The 19,642-nt window shown below is 43.0% G+C and overlaps 1 protein-coding gene across 8 annotated transcripts in view; it reads left to right on the forward strand.

The window, feature by feature from the left end:
• Positions 1–19,642, forward strand: part of NTM (neurotrimin) — a 417,718-nt gene that overhangs the window by 291,229 nt on the left and 106,847 nt on the right. For all 8 annotated transcript variants that reach the window (XR_002482569.1, XR_002482568.1, XM_021717830.1 and 5 more), the window contains one exon: positions 5,063–5,188. Coding sequence is in view for 6 of the 8 variants with exons in the window: in XM_021717830.1 (XP_021573505.1) it covers positions 5,063–5,188 (126 nt within the window). In the remaining 2 variants the exon portion in view is untranslated. The remainder of the gene's footprint in view (positions 1–5,062; positions 5,189–19,642) is intronic.

A 19,642-nucleotide genomic window follows, 5' to 3' on the forward strand; every position in this document is an offset into this window, starting at 1 on the left:
ATATTAAAAGTCATTTATTGGGCACTTCACATTGCCAGGAACTGCCCTCAGTGCATTTCATAAATATACCCCTTCAATTCTCAAAAGATCCTTATGAGGCTCAAATATTAGCTCCATTTCATAGATGAGGAAAGCAAGGCACAGAGAGATGAAGTAACTTACTCAAGGTTGCCCAGTTAGAACATAGTAGAACCGAGATCTCAACTTCTGCTCTGCCTTGCCTCTTGTAGTAAGTAGACTTCATATCTACACACAATTAGTAGATTTTGCCTTTCCATCTGTGCTCATGTAACTCCAGGCCATTTGAGACAGCCTCACTTTTTCTGCCTAGATGCCTGTTTCTCATCTGTTGATCTAAAAAAATAGATGCTAATCTGAGGTTAAGTCATCTCTGACACTCATACTCACTGTGAGCTTCCCTCTTACTACTTGGAGTGCTTAATGTTTGTACCATTCATTTCACATTCAATCACCTACAAGTTCCTCGCATATTTTGCTTTATTATTCAACTCTCTGGCACGTATATATGCACTATTTTCTCAAACAGATTGCAAGTTCAGGAAGGGCCAAGCAAATTGGTTTATTTCTGCATGTCATTCATATACCTAGCACATCATTGTATATAGTAGATGTGCCCAGAATGTTTGTTGAATGACTTTTGATCCAGCCTCTGAAAGTGGCTTCTTCCATTAAAAATTATGCCTGGCCACAAGATGTCTTACTAATAATGCTTTCCTTATGCTCTCTTCTTTACCTAGAATACCATTCCCCTCTACTCCCTAGATCTGATTAACTTGTACTTACACCTATTACCTAGATGTCACATATCCAAGCCTTCTATGACAACCATGGTCCAGACTGGCTTGGGTTTGTGTCTACCCTCTGTTCCCATTTTACCTGTTTCACCTTTCTATGCCACATACATTAAAGGGTTTGGCTTCTGTATCTGTTTTTACATTTCTAGACTGTGAACTCCTTGAGGACAAGGATGGCATCTTATTTAATTTACATTCTAGTGCTTAGCACAATTTTGGCATATGGAAAGTGATCAATGGATAGTGATGAAGGAGTGAATGAATGAGTGAATAAATGAAAACAGGCAAAGCAATCCTAGTATGTTTCTAATAGCCTGAATGATGAGAAGAAGTAGGATACAAGAAGGTATCCATGGAAACTATAAAAATATAAGCAGCCCTATCTTACACTTGGCCAAAAGCTTCCTTATGATCATGGATTAGCTAAAACCACAGTGCATCCTTATTCTGTCAATTTAATATTGAATACTGACAATGTGCTAGAAGTTGCCACCTAGAAAATAATGCTTTTAGTCCCTCAGCATCTCAGGTACTATACCAACTTGGTTCTGATAATTGAGACTGCTCTTCTGGTCAAACTCCCTCCTCTCTATGCTATGAATGGTCTTCCTTTCACATTCATTCATAGGCAGCTTGCCTCCTTCAAGCTGTACTCTTAGGAAGGACTGAAAGACAGCCAGCATTTCTCCAACTTCTACTTTATGAGTTGGATACGTTCCAGTTGCTAGTGGGGGGAGACAATTCTAGATGATTCTTCCAAGTATGAGGTGCAATGGTGTCATTAATATACTTACTGTGCTGACAGCTCTGGCCCAAACCACCTTCTATCCTACTTGGGGACTGTCCATTGTTCTCTAGTGTATGATTAGCAGATTAGCTATCATGTAGGAAGCCAGGAAAATGAACTCACAGTAAGCCCTTCCAAAGCAAGAGTAATTCATTACCCAGCCTGATTTCCACTTAAAATGTACTTTAAGCACACTTCCAACTACAAACCCTAAATCACCCTGTGTTCACAAAGTCCATCATTTTTTATTTTATTGCATGGCGTTGGCGTGACATAATCCCTTGCAGAGCATCTTGGAGTGCTTTACAGATCAATAAATTACCTACCTGCATAGTGGAAGAATTGTCTGCAAGGCCAGCACAGACATTCTGCAGGCAGCCTGTCCTCCAGGAAGCAAGCAAGGCTGTGTAGGTGCCAAGAATGGGCAGGAGAAGGGAGCAGGCAGATGGATGGATTGGGGAGTAGTGCCTGAGAAGGGAATGCTCCAGTTGAAACTCTGTGAATAAAACACATCAAAGTGTTTATTTTTGCAATGATCAGTTTAAATGATTCTAGAACTCAGAAAATTTAGAAGTTTGTACCCTTTAGGCAGTCAGAAAATCAAACGCTCAGTCATTAACTCATCAGTTACCTTTCTGTCCTGGAAGGCTCCATCTAGCTTTTAAAATGATACAGCCATAAATTGCAATATTATGTCTTAAAAGTCTCAGATTGTACAGCCAGTGTTCTCTCTTACACTCTCACCACATCCACTCTTCATTATTTCTGTTCTACCAAATACTGTTAGAGAGCAGGCAAGTGTGTGTGTGTGGGGGGGGTCCACAGGCATGTGCATGTGTGCATATATACACACGTACACGCTGTCTTTCTATATAAAGTTCAATGTGGATTGAAATCTAAGAATTATAATTTGGTGCTTACTTTATGTAAGATACCCTATTTAGGAGAGCAAACAAATAAAAAAATCAAAAGATGAATAGGGTTCTTATTTACGATCTTATATTCAGGTAACTTATAGCATAGAAGGCAAGGTGGAGTTCATGTAGAGAGTTGACCTTGAATGCTGCCCAAGAGGTGCTACAATGCTGTGGGGTCCCCAGGAAGTAGTCACATCCTTTTGGAGGTCACCTGGAAGGCCTTTGGGAAGGAGTGATAATTCACCCAGGTCTTGAACACTTGTAATAGGTACATATTGTCAGAGAAAAAGTCAGCAGTGAGGACCTGATGACAAGGAGAAAGGTGCAGTCCACGCCATGAATAACGAGTGTTCAGTGGAGCAGGTTCAGGACATGCATGGAAGATACTCTTGGAGAAGAGGGGAAAGCAAGGAAAGCTAAGATATCTTTAGAGCATCTTCCTTTCATAGAGGGAAAGATTAAACACATCTAGGAATGAGTAATGGTTCAAGAAGAGAAAAGACCGGCATTGAAATATGCAAACGCATCTGATTTTAGGGTAGGTGCCCCACTCTGGCCTTGGCACAAGGAATAAGTTGTGCTGTGGTTCTTTCCTGAGCTCTCCAACTGGCCAGATCACATTGTATGCCGGTTGGATGTTGTGCCCTAGAATTGCACAGCTTGGTGGATCTGAGGAATCAAGAAAAGAATGTAATATGAAGAAACAAAAAGAGTGATGGATGGAGGGGCTACTTTTGCCAAGAACTAATAAGTCAAAACTAGTATCAGTAGGACTGAAATAATATGTGCTCATGATACAACTCTGTGGTTGTCAGGAACTTGACACATGCAGACTGGGAAGGAGATTTCCTTGAATAACCATTATAATTCAGTCCTCTAAACATTTGTTGAGCTCTTAGTATGAATACAAATATGAATAAGCCATGGTTCAGGCTATCAGAAAACTCATGGTCTAGTAGGTGAGTGATGCTAAGCAAATAACCAGAACATAGTGGGATAAGTGTCTAGAACAAGAGTTTGGGGTCTTAGTATAAATGACACCCTTACTCTATCCACTTGAGTTATAAACCATTTGACAGATAAGACAAATGAGTAGCCACATGTATAGCCAGATATCACATTTATTAGTGGTAAAGCAGAGACTGGAGAATTAGGCTCAGATATGCAGCACCAATGAGGGTCTCCAGCTGGACCCCAGAATGAGACAGGTGTACACATGAGGTGGCTGACTGGACTGCAGGGCTTGTCGTATCCCTGTGGGATGCTGCTCCTGTAAAGCAAGCACTAGGAGAAGCACAGCAGAATGTCAGCTTCCAAAGGGAAGCCTAATTTCAGAACTAAAGGCTGGAGGAAGTGGAGGTCCTGCCCCCAACTTTAGCCATTAGAATGAATGCTGTCCTCCTTATAAGGAGTAATTTAGGAAGGAGAAAGAGAGAAAGAAGAAAGAGAGAGAGAGAGAATGAACTAACTGATGTTTTTGATTTCCTCATCAAGTGTGTATAGAGTTGTCTGGGCACATGGATAAAGTGGCAGTAAATGTGAGTTATCATGGAGAATAGAGAAGTGTAGGGTTAGGGAAGGTTGCAACAAAGAAAGTAGCATTTGATTTGGGCCTTAGGGATGACTGAGAGTTGTCCAGGAAGGATATAAGGAACAATATAGAACCAAATTCATGTTGGTTAGACAAAGCATGATGTTCTGAGGATAACAAGAGGGTCAGAAGAGGTGGGATCATTGGGGATGGCCATGGAAACATAGGTTTGTTTGTTTGTTTTTGAGTTGGAATCTCACTCTGTTGCCTAGGCTAGAGTGCAGTGGCATGCTCACAGCCACCACAGCCTCAACTTGCTGGGCTCAGGGGATCCTTCTGCTTTAGCCTTCCAAGTAACTGGAACTACAGGCACATGCCACCATGCCCAGCTAATTTTTTCATTTATTGTAGAGATGAGGTCTTGCCAAGTTACCCAGGCTGCTCTCAAACCTGTGGGCTCAGGCATTCCTCTTACCTCGGCCTCCCAAAGTGCTGGCATTATAGGCGTGAGTCACTGGGCCCAGCCAGAAACATAGGTTTATGCTTGATTCTGAGTGACTTTGTACATAGGAGAAGGAGCCTGGATTGATCAGTGTGGAATAGGGAGCAATCAGGTTGTTTAGACAGAGATGTGATATGATCAGAATTGCATTCTTTGTAAGACATCTCTGAATGCAGTGTGGAGGATGACTCGTGGATATGTGTCGGAGGTGGGTGGGGGTAAGAGTAGAGATGGAAGAGGTGGAGGCTAGAGAATAGTTATCACAGTGTTGCAGTGGAATTTATTCCCATTCGGGCTCCCTGACTTTGTGTTTAAACAGGAGGAAATGGAAGCTAAATTCAAGGTAAAATATTTTTCATGTTTAAGGTAATTCCTCTAATTTATCATCATTAACCTACTATAGTGTGTGTATTTCTGTGTCTGGGCTATTCTGCCAACCACCATTTTAAGACAACAAAGAAATATTTCAGCAGAATTTTTATTTCCTTTTCATCTGTTTTGTCTCCACAGTATCTCCCAAAATTGTAGAGATTTCTTCAGATATCTCCATTAATGAAGGGAACAATATCAGTCTCACCTGCATAGCAACGGGTAGACCAGAGCCTACGGTTACCTGGAGACACATCTCCCCCAAAGGTAAGAGAAGCATTTTGGTGCATCGTTTCATGAGAGGTAATGGGACAATTGTTGGCCATTGGTAGGAGGTTATGGTGCTGGTACCTAGTCCAAGGAGTTCTTCATTTCGGTAGCCTGATAATAAAATGCCTATGGCTCTGCAGATAATTTTTGTGTTCTACACAAGACAGTCACATTCTTAAGATTTCAGAATTCATACCCGAGTATCTCCTCAATCCTTTGGCTATTAATCCCGGTTGTCTCTGCATGAAATGGTGTACGATGTTCCAGGTGAGCTTAACATGTCACTTGATGATAGAAGGATCTGCCTTGGTGGCAATTGTTCACTGGTTATTTTAAGAGAGAGAAAAATACAAACACATAATAATAGGTTAGAGTTATAAGTGGCCGTGTTCCTAAAAGGAAAATCTCCAAGTCTGTGCCTCTTCAGTATTGCCAAAAATCTGGTCATTAGCTGTTTTTGTGGTTTTGTTGTTGTTTTACTCCGATTGATCCTGGAGAACAAATATAACATAATGTGTGACTAAATTGCAAAATTTACTTTATCTGAATGTTCAGATGTTATGTAGACCAGACTAAGTGTTATTTTGTGCTTTCATGGATGGAACATTAAAACCTTTAGAATTTAAGACAAGACGGCATGTATTATTAAGGTAGTTTTTATTTGGGAATAAGAGAAATAAAATTATTTCATTCTTTCTTAAATATTTATTGAGTGTTCGCAGTCGTCCAGGCTCTCTTCTAGGCACTGGGGGATATAGCAATAAACAAAAACAGACAAGTTTTTGCTCTCATGAGTTGACATTCTCATGAGACAGATGACAAAAAATAAAATTAAAAAAAATAAAGAGTAAGAAAATAGCTGGGCTTGGTGGCTCAGCCTGTAATCCCGCGCCTTTGGAAGGCTGAGGTGAGTGGATTGCCTGAGCCCGCGGGTTCGAGACCTGCCTGGGCAGCGAGACCTCATCTCTACAATAAATCAAAAAATCAGCCGGGCGTGGTAGCGCATGCCTGTAATTCCGGCTACTTGGAAGGCTGAGGCGGAAGGATCGCCGGAGCCCAGCAGGTCGAGGCTGCAGTGGCCAGGAGCGGCCACTGCACTCCAGTCTGGGCGACAGAGTGAGACTCCAACTCAAAAAAAAAAAAAGAGTAAGAAAATAGAATAGGATATAAGGAATGACAGAATGACAAGGGCTTTGATCAGAGAAGGCTCTGAAAGGGGCTCTTTGAGTAGAGACATGAAGAGAGATCCTTAATTCTGCTGCTTATTGCTGGTTAATGTGAAAGGCATATATGTAATGGTGTATGCATACGTGGGTATGCATGCATGGATGAATTAAGGTATGTGATTGGCACGAAAGAAGCTTATTAGGGGGTGCTCTTGGGACAAACTCCTGTGGATGGAAAGAGAAGGAAGAAGGGTTGGGTGGAGGGAGAAGTTGACTGTAATATCAGTTTACCCTCTGTAAAGTCAGCTTACCCTCTGGAGATTTCTGAAGCTAAGATGGCCCTTCAGGAATGTCCTCTATTGAGGTGATGAGGCTGGCCCTCTATATCAGCACAGCAGTCTGAATTTAGGCTGCCCCCAGAAGAGGTGTGATCTTGGGCCAGTCGTCTTTCTTCACATGAGATAGTCTTCACAAGGGACTGACAGCGGAGGGCTGTCCACCAGCAGCACGTTCATCCACTGGGTCATATGTGCTCCATTCCCTAAGGCAGCAGTTCCTCCGTGTTCACTACACTTTGACATTTAAAAAAATCAGGGGACGGCTATGAATGGGCCCCAAATACTGAATTTTCTTTATCAGACAGTGACAGCTGACCTTGATAGGTGTGCTCAGAAAAGGCATGAAATTTTCCGTTGTGTTTGGCCTGACTTCCTGAGAGCTATTCTAGGCCATTATTCTCAACACTATCACTGTAAACAGAAGGATCAACAAGAGCACTGGCATGCCTCCTTATCTTCATTTAAAATGACCTTATGCGTGAACTGGTCCAAAATCAGGGAGGAGGCTTCAGCTGTGCATGAGATCATTAGTAATGGAGAATGGCCTAGGGCACTTCTGAAGGAGGAACCATACAATGGACAGACTTTCCAAGTGTGTGGCACATGCCATTCATCGTAGCTTAATGCTGAGTCCCCAGTGCTATTGGATGCCAGGTCAGTCTGTGCCTTTAGAATCTGCAGAACATTTATCATCAGGGTAGACTTCCTTTGCCTTGTGTCAAGAGACTCTGTCTCCTGTTTGATGTCTTTTCTCATTCCCTCCTCTGGCCAGTCAGCTCTTTGTCCTTTTCTGGGCGATTCTCTCCCCGCTTCTCCTCCACTCATCTCTTTTGTCCTTCCCTTTCATTCCTATACTTTCCCTGTGCTTTTCTTTTGTTCTGTGCTTTTCCTTTCTCTCACAGCCTCCCATATGTTTCTGCTTTAATTTCATCCTTTTCTACATTCTTTCTCTCCTTTCCTTGTAATTACTTGTTGTCTCCCCTCTGAGGTTTGAGCTTCTTCCATTCATCTTGCTGACATTCACACTGCTGTGTGTTAGAGTCCTTTGTTTCCCTTTTGTGGCCATCGAGCAGATTCATTTCCCCAGGGGACTTTTACCTGAGCCTGGGCCAGATGTCCCATTTTACTTAGGTTTTAGCTGCTATGGAAACAGAAGATGGATCAAGGAAAGAGGAGCAGGATAATCAGACTCTACCTGCAGATTAGAGTAATTTAGATGAACAGAGTTTTCCAGTTCTCGGGTCCAGATTAGCTACCCGAGATTCAAACTGATGAGACATGCCAAGCAATAACTAATCACCTCGGAACTCACCAGGGCACTGTTTGCCTTGTGACTGATTATTTGGAGATCAGAGATGTCACTGGGCAGCTGCCACATCTGAACTGAAGCTGGAGACCCTTAGCAGTCAGGCCTTCATCTTTCCCCACTAAATATTACCAAAAGGGTGCTCATTTTAAATAAGCCAGGACAGGCATGGGGCTCCTTGGAGAAAAAGATGTGCACCTTAGCTGAGGCTCCAAAGGCAGAGAACAGTTGTCATCTGTTGTTACACTCTGTGAGGGTAGATCATGTTTCCATCAAGACCATTCTTGTACACATGCCCATTAAATCCCTGGATGAACAGCTGATTGGGGCTGAGCTCTTTTGGCAACCCTGATGACTTTATTGCATTTTCTTTCTCCAGGCTGATCTGTGTGCTCTGTATATTTCTGAAAAATCCTCGTTTCCTCCATCATTACTCATAGGGTGCTGCTTGCAGTAAACTTCTATAAGCCTCTTTTGAATGTGTATTTCTAGTCTTGACCACATTTTGTATGGTCAAGGAGTAGAGAAATGTTAACTGTTTTAGTAGTGGCTCACGCATTTTGATATAGGGAAGCTGAGTGGTGACTGTCAGGTAGGAATAGAGGTTGAGGCCTCTTGGGTAGCACTTTATGTCAGATGGAAAAAATGTTAGTTGTCCATATTTGAGACAGAGAGCAGGTACAGCCTCCCAAGCTACCTCTTGGCACTGCCACTGCTTATATGAAACCATTTTTTGTATATTATTATTAGGGTTATGTCTTTTTCTTTCCCATCAGGAACTTATCACTCCCAGAATTCAAGGAGAAAGTACACTCGCTATTTAAAGATAGCTGTCCTGACTCTGCACACCTGTTTTGAGGTAGGCAGATATTGTTTGCACCCACATAGGCCTTGGTCTTTTCAGGAGGAAGAGGCCCCATCTCACTGCTGTCACAAGGAAGAGCAGTCTTGTTCTGCATGAAGGTTTATTCATCACCAGCCAGAGTCTCTGTAAAGTGCAGTCAGTAGAGCCACAGTCTCCTGTACACATATTTCCCATTCATGACTCCATGCCTGGTCTTCTGTCCACATGTAGGCATGCAAGAATATGTTTTAGAACAGCCCTTTAAACTCTTGGCTTTCTATCTCCAACAGAATACCTTTAATTCTCTCTCTTGTTTCTCTGAGTCCTCCCTAGTAAACAGAAACAAGATCTCTTTCAATGCATTGTAAAAGATGCTATGTAGGACCTCACTCGTCATATAAAAGCATCTTCAAAGCCCAATTTTTATGTCACTAGTTCCTGTTAAATTGTGAGTGTTAGAGAAAAGGCTGGGATTCCTATATCACCACATTCTTGGGAGCCCAGAATGAAACTCCCACGAAGGAAGGATCCAAGTCACAAACCTGTGTGTTGTGCTGTATGTTTGAGATCAGGGTTTGCAAAGTACCGCCCGGTGGGGCTCCCTTCTTGGATGCTGTTGCCTCCAACTGTCTCTCAGCAGACAAAACATTGATGACAGAACCCTCATTTGGCCACCTAAAGAACACTTCCTATCAAGTTATTGGGAGAGGAATTAAGGCCCTGTGGGCTCTTCACAAAGATATCCTGATTTCTGATTTATTTGCAATGTCCCTGCCCCAGTAGTTCTTTGAGATCAGGGCTTGTCTCATTTCTCTTTGATTCTTCTCCCTCTAGCACAGTGCTAGCACCTAGAAAGGATGAAGTAATACTTGATTCAGTGAACAAGCACTGGTATTTGCCAATGCCCCAGTGAGGCATGCCTGTTCTCTCCATTCAAAGACTTTATCCTGATCCCTGAGGGATTGTCCTCCACTTTGATGCTGGCAATGGAGACCTGGTGTGTTTTCTGCTGAAACTCTCTGCTGGCAATCTCTGGGACATTTTCCCTGGTCTTCAGTATTTCAAGCCTTTCCTGAAGTCCCCAGAGGAGTCTCTTGTGGCAGGGCTTGACTTCTCCTTGAAGGAGAGACTCCTTTTCGAGTTCTCTTTTATAAGAGTAGAGAAGGCTTACAAGTGACTTCAACAGTGGGTCTTCTGTGAGCTCCCCCCTACCGTTATGGCAACCTTGCTCTCCAGGTGTGTGTGTTGCTCTGGCATGCTCTTCATCTGGCCCTTCTGGGGAGCATCAGATCTCTTTGATGCCTACTCTTCCCAACACTCCTGTGCCCAAAGCCCTGATGCCTCCCAACCATGGCTTCCTAAAGCAACTTTGAATATCACAGGAAAGGGGTAGTTCAATTGTATGTGGAAATTTGATACTCCTCATGGGTTAGCAAAATAAAAATAAAAGAAATCAGAAAAAAATATTTTAAGCTCATCTGCCATCCCCCTCTTGTCTTGTCTTCCATTCTTCCTTCTCTGTCTCACTCTCTCTCTCTCCCTCCCACCCCTCTCCCATTTTCTCTTCTCCCCCTCTCCCATTCCCTCCCTACCTCCTAATGTGGGAATCAAGGGTGAGGGTAGAAATTGAACATTTTCCCAGGGTCTTATAAAGACTCCAGGGGCAGAATCAGACCAGAACCACATGTCTGTTGGATTCCAAGCCAAGCCCTTATTCTGGAAGCCTTTCTCTTTTCACAATGTGGAATGAGTCCTTCTAAATTCCTTTCTTACTCTACCTACAGGACTCAACAACCTTCCTCGGCTGCCAAATCTCTTTTGTCCTACCTCAGTTCTCCTGCTCTGCTTGAAAAGGCCCAGTAAGCAGTTATCTGCCCTGTTCCTCATTTCTAGAGTTTTAAAAGCCACCAAGTTGGTGAGGGCAAAAGGAACCTTGGATAGGAGCTCTTCTCCTTGCCAGTGCCCTGAGCACTGTTTTCCTCTCCCCTCCCCCACTGCCCTCATCCTGCCACACGTCCACCTAGTTTCCTATTTGTCAGCACTGACAAGACCTTCTCCCCAGCCAAGCAGGACACTGAAGCACTAATTGGCACTGGAGGTATCGCAGCTTGAGTTCAACCAGAGCTGGCAGGCGCCATGACTCCAGTGACAGCTCTGTGAAAAAGTGTCAGGAGCAGAGCTCTGGCATGCCATCGGCTGACTGCAGCACCCTGGCACTAATGAGCAGCCTGTCAGCACCAGCATCAGGGGCCCCGTGTGGCACCGAGAGCATTAGAATGGCAGAGGAGAAAGACTTCCTCAGCAAAGAGGAGCTGGGAAGGGGAGGGAAGGAGAACAAAATGGAACTAAAGATATCACCTTACCCACAGATGGCAACCACCCAGCAGGAAAAGAGCTGGAAAAAAAAAAAGAGAGAGAAGGAAAGGAAAAAAATATATATTTTAAAGAGATCTATCTTTGCCAATTCTAGACAACCCTTGGAATCTCTCTTTGGGTGGGTTGTCCTGTCATTAATAGATAAAAGCTGTAAGTCTATGCAGTAACCGCCCCCCCAGGGGGAGGGGGGGCTCCATGATTAAATTAACTCTCCAGTTCTGTCTATGCTATGAAGCTAGGAAGTCACCTAAAGTCCTTAAGAAACAGGGACAAGGAAGACTTGGGATTTTAGTCTTTTTGCTACTTGTCAGGGCAGGGTCCATAGCCAGGGGGATCTCCTGAGGGACTTGCCTGTCTTCTGCTGGAGTATTGAGATCCCAGAGAGACAATTTAAAAAGGAGACTTTTCCTCTGTTATTTTGTCCCATGGGGGGACATGGGGGATGACCAATGTGTACTTTCTGAGGGTGAGAGTGAATTATCCATTTTGTTCATTTGTCTGATTCAGGACCAGAATTAGGTGGTTCTCAGCTTTATGGAGCATCTGGCCTTTCTCTGAGGCTTTCGGTGCCTACAATGGCTACATTTCCATGCTGGAAGGCAGCAGTGTATCTGAAAGAGAAAGGCTTTGAAGGCAGGCCCGATGGAATTTGAATTCCCATTCACTCTCAGTCTGGGTCCTGCTGTGATAGTGATAAACCTTTTTGAAGATGTGCTTCTTTATTAATTGTGTTCTTGCTTCTTGGCATGGCACTTAGTATGTTCATAGTTTGGTTCCAGACCCCATTTGCCCCTCATACCACAGTCACATTAACAACCTGAGATTGTCACCACCTTTGCACACACCATTTGTTCTCCTTCCATCATCCTCAACTCCTTTCTGTTCAAATTCTACCCTTGTTTTAAGAACACACTCAAATGTTCCTAGTTTTGAAAGCCTCTGAGACTTTCTTTAGGTAAACTGAGCCACCTCTTTCTTTGATATCCCTTGACACTTTGTATGCATTTCCATATGACAGTCTTAAAGGTCCCCAAAGGCCCATGACCTACCTCTGTCATGCAACGGATCGTGGTGGGCAGAGACTCTCCTGATACTGTTTTGCTTTATCCCTAGTGTTTAGTACAGCACTAGACATTTTCAAGCTGTAAGTGATTGTTGAATAAGTATCCAATACTGTAGATACAGTCTTTAGTTCCTTTTAAAATTAAGTCTTTTTGGTGCATAATTTAAAACAAAATCAATTTTAGTGAGTTAAGGGTAAGATACAAGAGCTTCATCTCTTTGCATCAGTTTTGACTGTTGATCATCTCATGTTTCCCAAACCAAAGGAATTCAGAAGAAAAGCTCCTCCCTCCACCACTGCCTTTCTGGTCTGTATTCAGGTCTCAGACTTAGATTTTCCATACGTGAGATAGAGGTAATAATATGCATATGACAAGGATTAAACATGTTCACCAATGTAAAGCTCCTGGCCCCATAAAAGTGCACAGTAGGTGTCCAACAGTATTGGTTCCAGACCCTCAACCAGCCTCCTTCTCTTCACTCCCACCCATCAGATAAGAACAGGAGAGGAAATTCAAATTCTTTTCTCTGAAAAGGTTGAATCTTTACGAAGGCTTAACTCAGTCAGTTGCCAGAATGGATAGGTATTCAAAGGTGCTTAATCAGCACCTCCCTCATTTCCACCAGTTTCTAATTAACATAGGTGCTTGATTAAAATTCCCAGAGTACCCCAAGTAGCTATCCCAGGAGGGCCAAGTAATTGCTATTGCAAAAGATATTATAGTGGTCATTGATGGTGGGAGAACAAAAAATAATTGCATCATAATGGAAAGTGGCCAGCTTCCTGTTCAGAGTAGCAATGAAACATACAGTATTAGGCTCAATCTATACAGAGAAAGCAATTTATTATGATAAAGATAAACCATTGGTACAACCTCAAGTATGGGGGAAAGAGATAGAAACTCCATAAGCAAATGACTTACCTAGACAGGCAGACCAAAGTGGGAGAGAAAAAAGCAGAGGAAGAAATTTATAGATCACTTTTTAACTTTGTAATTCTCTTTAACTGTAAAATTACAGCTAGATTGATACATTTAGGGTAAAATTTGCCAGTGTCAATAAGGGTTTTTGTAAGTTTAATATTTATGATCTGGTTTAAAGCATTATTATAGCTGTGTAACTTCTTACTTCAAAGAAGATGAAAATCATAAAAAGACTAGTGGGGAAATTAATGAGTTCAATGTGCCTGAATTGAGAACATATGAAATCAAACCTCCGTCTAGAAACCAAGGGCAGGAGTGCATACCACAGACACTGTTTGTGGTTTTACCCAATTATTTAAAAAGTCTTGAAAAATATTGTAGAATCGGATGTCTGCTGAATTCAGACATTGCTAACAGCATCCTCCCCCACACTCTCCTGAGTCTTAAGCTATTTATGCCTGTACTTGGTGACCGTTACCATGCAGAACTGTTTAGACAGAACAAGTAAAGGAAATATAATAACAAGAAGATTGTGTCATTCCCTACAGATGCCAACCAGCCATGGCACAGTAATATACAAAGACTCATCACAATGGCAGTCCCTACAGAGCAGAAGACTCCATCTCTGAACAAATGTTCATAAGAAGTAGTGCCACTGAGGTACGAGAAGGGCCTTAGCAGGGCCTCTCACTACCCACCACACCCAGAGTAACTCTTCACCATCATATCACTGTAGAGCAGCTAAGGGCTTTAGGAGTTCCATGTCTAGAATCTACCAAGAACTGCCAACCACACTTGGAGAACATTTCGGTTCAAACTGTCCTTGTTGTTAGGTCTTCAAGTGTATTGCTCTGACTTTGTACCTACTTTTTGATCCTGAATCCTGCCTTGACCTGTGATGACTGCCATTTCCTTTGGAGTCTAAATGACAAGAAGAATCTCTTTTATTCAATCATAGCAATAGCTAACCCTTTGTGGATACTTATAAACATGTGGGGCACGTTTCTAGACATTTACACATAGTATCTATTCTTCATAACAATAGTGTGAAACAGGCCTTCTTATCAGTCTACTTTACCAGTGAGAAAGCTTAGTACGTTTACCATTTGTATTAGGCTTAGGGAGTTTAGGCAAATGGGCCCAGCTCAGCACCAAGTTGCAGAGTTGGGATCCAATCCAGGCAGCCATTCTCTCTCCAGAGTGAATTGCTCTGTGGAATAGTACAGTTCTCAAAGGGTGATCCCTGACACCAACAGTATGAGCATCACCTAGTTTAGGCTCCAGACCTACTGAGTCAGAACTGTAAGGGTGGGGCCCAGAGACTTGAATTTTAGCAGATCCTCCAGGTGGTTGTGATGCACACTCAAGTTCGAGAGCCACTGCTGCATACCATGTTATATGTGTCAGGCAGTCTTCTTTACCTGCATTCTCACATGTGTCCTAATAAGTTGGCATTATTTTCATTGTAGAGATAAAGACATGATGATCTGGGGGCAGAGGGTGGGAGAGATTTGCTCATGAAAACTAAATGACAAAGGCAAAATTCAAATCCAAGTCTTTTTGACTCCAAAATCTATATTCTTAATGCATATTGATTTCCTGTTTGATTTTTGACCCATTGCATCTTCTAGATCTCTGGGACATCTATTCTCTGGTTTCATAGTGCCTACTAGCCTGGGTCTTCTGGTGCTGGGATTACCACCTTCTCACAGCATTCTTGCACCCCCCCCCCCACATGCTTGTCCTCATGCTGGAATCTGGGCTGGGCTTCATGCTCAGCCTCCTCATTGCATCCTCCCCAGTCACCACAAGCTCCTTTCAGTACATCTTTGGACATAGCCCCAGTGTTGTGATGGGACCACAAGTGAGTTCTCGGCAAGTGAGTTCTCTTCTAAGCAAGTCAGCCTTTGTGGGTTGTACACTGTCTCTTCTCTCCCCCTCCATCGGGATGGCCATGGCTCCCCCACAGGATGGATGCAGCTGCTCTCTGACTTGATTTATTTTTTTCTTCATGTTAAATACTATCATTCACTCACACAATGGTATGTCTTCTGCTTTGATTGTTATTATTAGGTTGTTTACACTTTAACAGTGTTAGACAGGGAAAGAAATCACCAGATTCCGGGGTATGTTTTTTATTATCTGACTCCATTCAGTTCCCCTACATGTCCTTGTGGTATTTGGCACCCCTCACCTTCCTAGTGCATAAAATACTTTTCCCACCAGAACTAGGACAGCTGGAAAGGATTGAGCAGAAAATCAGCTCTGCTCCTCCAAGGTCAAGGCCCCAGCCTCCTTTCTGGCTAGATTGCACAGGCTCTCCAAGTGAGACTGCACAATCACAGCCTGTACGTTGCCCTGGAATACTGAGTACTGAAAAATGTAGTCCCTTCTTTACCTGGGAGGAAGATCTTTCTTTGCCCCTTACTACTCTCCACCAGTAGCTTCTTTTCTTCTCACTGCTCCGTCATTCTTTCCCCACTTCTAACAGCATTTAAAAGAATGACTTTGGACTTTATGGTTCCTCTGTAATAGATTCAGGACACCTCCTATTTACCTGATCTGCAGATGAGGAAGCCGTGCATTCCTCTGATTCCTTGCACCTCTGCATTGCCTTTTATGGAGTAGTTCACTAAGGTCACTGTGGTTGAAGATATTTGACTAGTTATCTGCATGATAGAGAAAGACAAATGGCTTTCTCCCCATTGATTTATTTATGCCAACACATACCATTCCAGAAGAGAACTTAAGATATGGATTTTGCCCCCAGGGTAAGCAATTTTGATTATTTTATTTATTCAATAATTGCTTATTGAGCACCTACTGTGCACTATGCAACTTTTTGCAGCACTGGACATACAGCAGTGGACAAATCAGACCAAAGCCCTGGCCTCATGGAACTTATATGCAAGTAGGAGAGACAGAAAGTCAACCCATGGCTAAGTAGGCCTTATCATGTATTATATGGCAATTGCTGTGGAAATAGTCAGGATAAGAGACAAAGAAGTCATCAGGTGTGTGTTTGGGGTGTTGTAGTCTTTGTTAGAGTGGGTAGTGATGAATTCATTAAGAAGATAGCTGGTTAAAGCTAGGGGAGGAGACATTTGGATAGCCCCAGTGAGAGTACTAGTGCTGACAGGGCTAGCATGAATACAGGATACAGCTGGCTTGCTCAAGGATCATCCAGGAAGCCATGTGGTGATACAGAACCTATTTAATACTTTTCTTCCCCTTGCTAGACCATAAGGTTCATGAGGGCAGGGGGAGTGCCTCTCAAATTATGAACATCCAGTACATATATGTTTAATGAATGAGTGAATAATGTAAGCATGAGTACTTGAGCAAGCAGGCTGAAAAGACACAGGGTTTGAATTAGAAATTGTGATCCCTTAATTAGTGATTTCACGTTCCAGGGAATGACAAGTTCAGACTGATGGCAGAGGTAGCTTATGACTGAGACAGAGAGGAAAGCCCATGAGAAGATGGGGCTAGGTAGCTGACAGTACAGGTGTCTGACGACTCATCAAAGGGAGCATTGCGGTCACCCCAGGTAATGACTGAGGTGAGTGACAAGTATGACTGTCAGCCAAATGTCTAAGCCCTCAATGAATCATGACGGATTCAGGGTATCAGTAGTCGGCAGAAAGGAAGAGGCGGGTGGAGGCAACATTGCTGGGTGGCAAAAGGTTTGAAGGAGCAGCAGCGTTCAATAAAAATGTGAATGAGGAAAGGTCTCTAGATGATTGTGGAATGTGAGAAGGGTCACAACCCCAACCTCAGCGTGCCAAAACAAACAACCCAGCAATTTCTTGAGAAAGCTTTTGAGGAAACGCTGTCCTCAGGAAACAGCTGGGTTTAAACTAATCAAGGCAGTCAGGGTACGTTCTGCCTAGAGACTGAGGATCCAGGGAAGCATTTTGCTTTACATAGTGGGTTCTGAAGAGCACAGTGGACAGGTGTGGAAGGTGGGGAGGAGTAGGAGGTTGATCAGAGAGAAGTGCAAGAGTGTTGATGATGTCGGGGAGCAGGAAGGACTTATGCGCTGTGTGGTCTTCCTAGCAGTAATAGATGAGGCATGATGGATTTAATCCCAATTGTCTCCAGTGGAAGACAGTGAAATCTTACCTCAAAGATTTCAGCTGCACCTTGTGTTTGTAGTAAGGGTAGATCTCTTTTTTTCTTGCCCCTAAAGGTAGGGTAGTGGCGATAGGTGTTGTTGATAAGGTCAAGTCTTCTTGGGTCACAGAGTTAAGGAGACTGATCTTTAGGAAATCAATAAAAGGTAAAAGGTGGTTGGATGTAGTGGCTCATGCCTGTAATCCCAACACTTTGGGAGGCCTAGGTGGGCAGATTGCTTGAGTTTAGGAGTTTAAGACCAGCCTGGGAAACATAGCAAAACCTCATCTCTACAAAAAAAATAAAAATAAAAAAATAAATTAGCCAGTCCTGATGGCACACATCTGTAGTCCCAGCTACTCAGGAATGCTGAGGTGGAAGATTTGCTTGAGCCCAGGAGTCAAGACTGCGGTGGGCTGTGATGATGTGATCATGCCATTCCCTGGAGACTGGGCAACAGAGTGAGACCCCAACTCAAAAACAAAACAAACCAAAACTTAAAGAGAACAGGTCATGAGGTAGCAGAAGTAGAGAAAAGAGGGTGGAGTTTAGAGATATGGAAGTGAGGGTGGGTGCTAACTGGAGGACTTCAGGGTCTGGCTTGACCTCCCTTCTTGCCTATTCAGGGGGCCCAGGAGGTTTTTGTCTGATTTTTTTCCCATGTGGCAATAGGTAGGATACTAGGTACTAGCTGGTGTCTGATTTATTTCTGCCTGTTGGTCCATGTGGGTTAAGGAGACTTTTCTTTTCTTTTCTCCAAAAATGATCATAACAACTCCAGACTCCTTTTTTTTTTTCCAGAGAAAAGGGATATAAGATTGAACAGAAATAATAGAGTACAACAGATATATGATAAATAGGTAGAATGAATCATGTTTTATTCAACAGATATTTATTGAGTGCCTAGGCATGACAGTGCATATCTAGGTGCTACAGATTGTGTGGTGAGCACAGCCTTTGTCCCATAGGACTGCAGTATGTGAGTATAGGCAACATTCAATAAATAAGTATGCAAGCTAATGCCAGGGAGAGACAGTGCTATGAGAAAGATAAAAAACAAAATAAAACAAAAAAAAAACAGCAATGGGTGAAGAATGACAGCTGAGCTACTTTGGAAACTTACTTTAGTGCTGGAAGAAGTCAGAGTAGAGCCTGGAGGCCCAAGTGGAGTGAGATGGGGAGGGGTAGAGCAAGAGTGGGTGCTCCAGGCAGAGGCAGCTGTGAGTACCAAGGTCTTGAGTCTGGAATGGATTTGGTAAAGAACAGTGAGAAATTGGGTGCAGATGTAGGATGTCATGACGAAAGCCGAGTTGGCTCTTGCCTTTGAGTATGGCTTTAAAGTCATACTCAAAACTGTGAGATTTGTTCTAATAATGAAACACACAAACACACACATACATACACACACACACACACACACACACACACACACACACACACACACACACGAAAGTTTTGATCAGGAGAATAACATGATTTAATAAATGTTTTTAAAGGATTATTTTAACTGCTTGAGGAGAAAGATGGCAGGGAGGGGGCATAGGTGGCAGCTGGAATACTGTTAGGATACTGTTGTTTTAGTCTACCACGAAATGGTGATGGCATGGACTGCAGTGGTAAGACTGAAGATGGTAAGACTATGTTTAATCTGGAATATATTCTGAAAGTATAGTTAGAAAAATTCACCGATTGGCTAGATGGAGGTTGTGAGAAAGAGTTAGGAATCAAGGATGACTCTAAGATGTGTGTCCTGGGTTACTGGTGACTAGTGATATCATCCCAGCCATCAGCAACTCTAGGAGGAGCAGGCATGCAGGAGGAGATAAGGAGCTTGGTACTTTAGATATACAAGTGGAAATGTAGAGTAGATAGTTGACTGTGCAAGGGTTCAGGAGCTAGAAAAGCACACAGAGGAATCATAACTAGACAGATGGCAATTAAAGCGAGAGGCCAGCTGTGCCCATCTACAAAGTAAAGGCAGAGGACAGCTCTGTGTGTGGGTCAGTGGCATTCTAATATTCAGGTATCAAGAAAAGAATGATCCAGCAAAGCCAGCTGTAAAATGGGAGGGGAATCTAAGAACCAAGTGTAGGAGAATGCTTCATAAAAGGAGGGGGCAATCAATAGGACAGTGTTGTTTAGCAGTCCAAGGAGATGAGGACTGAAAGTTGGCAGGATTCAGTTAGACATATGAGACGTTGGCAAGAATGGTTCTGGTGAAAGACAGTAGATAAAAGATTAATTAGAAAGAGAGACAATGAAGCCAGGCTCGGTGGCTCAGCCTGTAATCCCACGACTTTGGGAGGCTGAGGTGAGTGGA

This window comes from Carlito syrichta, unplaced genomic scaffold (genome assembly GCF_000164805.1).
Source record: "Carlito syrichta isolate Samal-C Ts95f unplaced genomic scaffold, Tarsius_syrichta-2.0.1 Scaffold311212, whole genome shotgun sequence".
Taxonomy (NCBI): domain Eukaryota; kingdom Metazoa; phylum Chordata; class Mammalia; order Primates; family Tarsiidae; genus Carlito; species Carlito syrichta.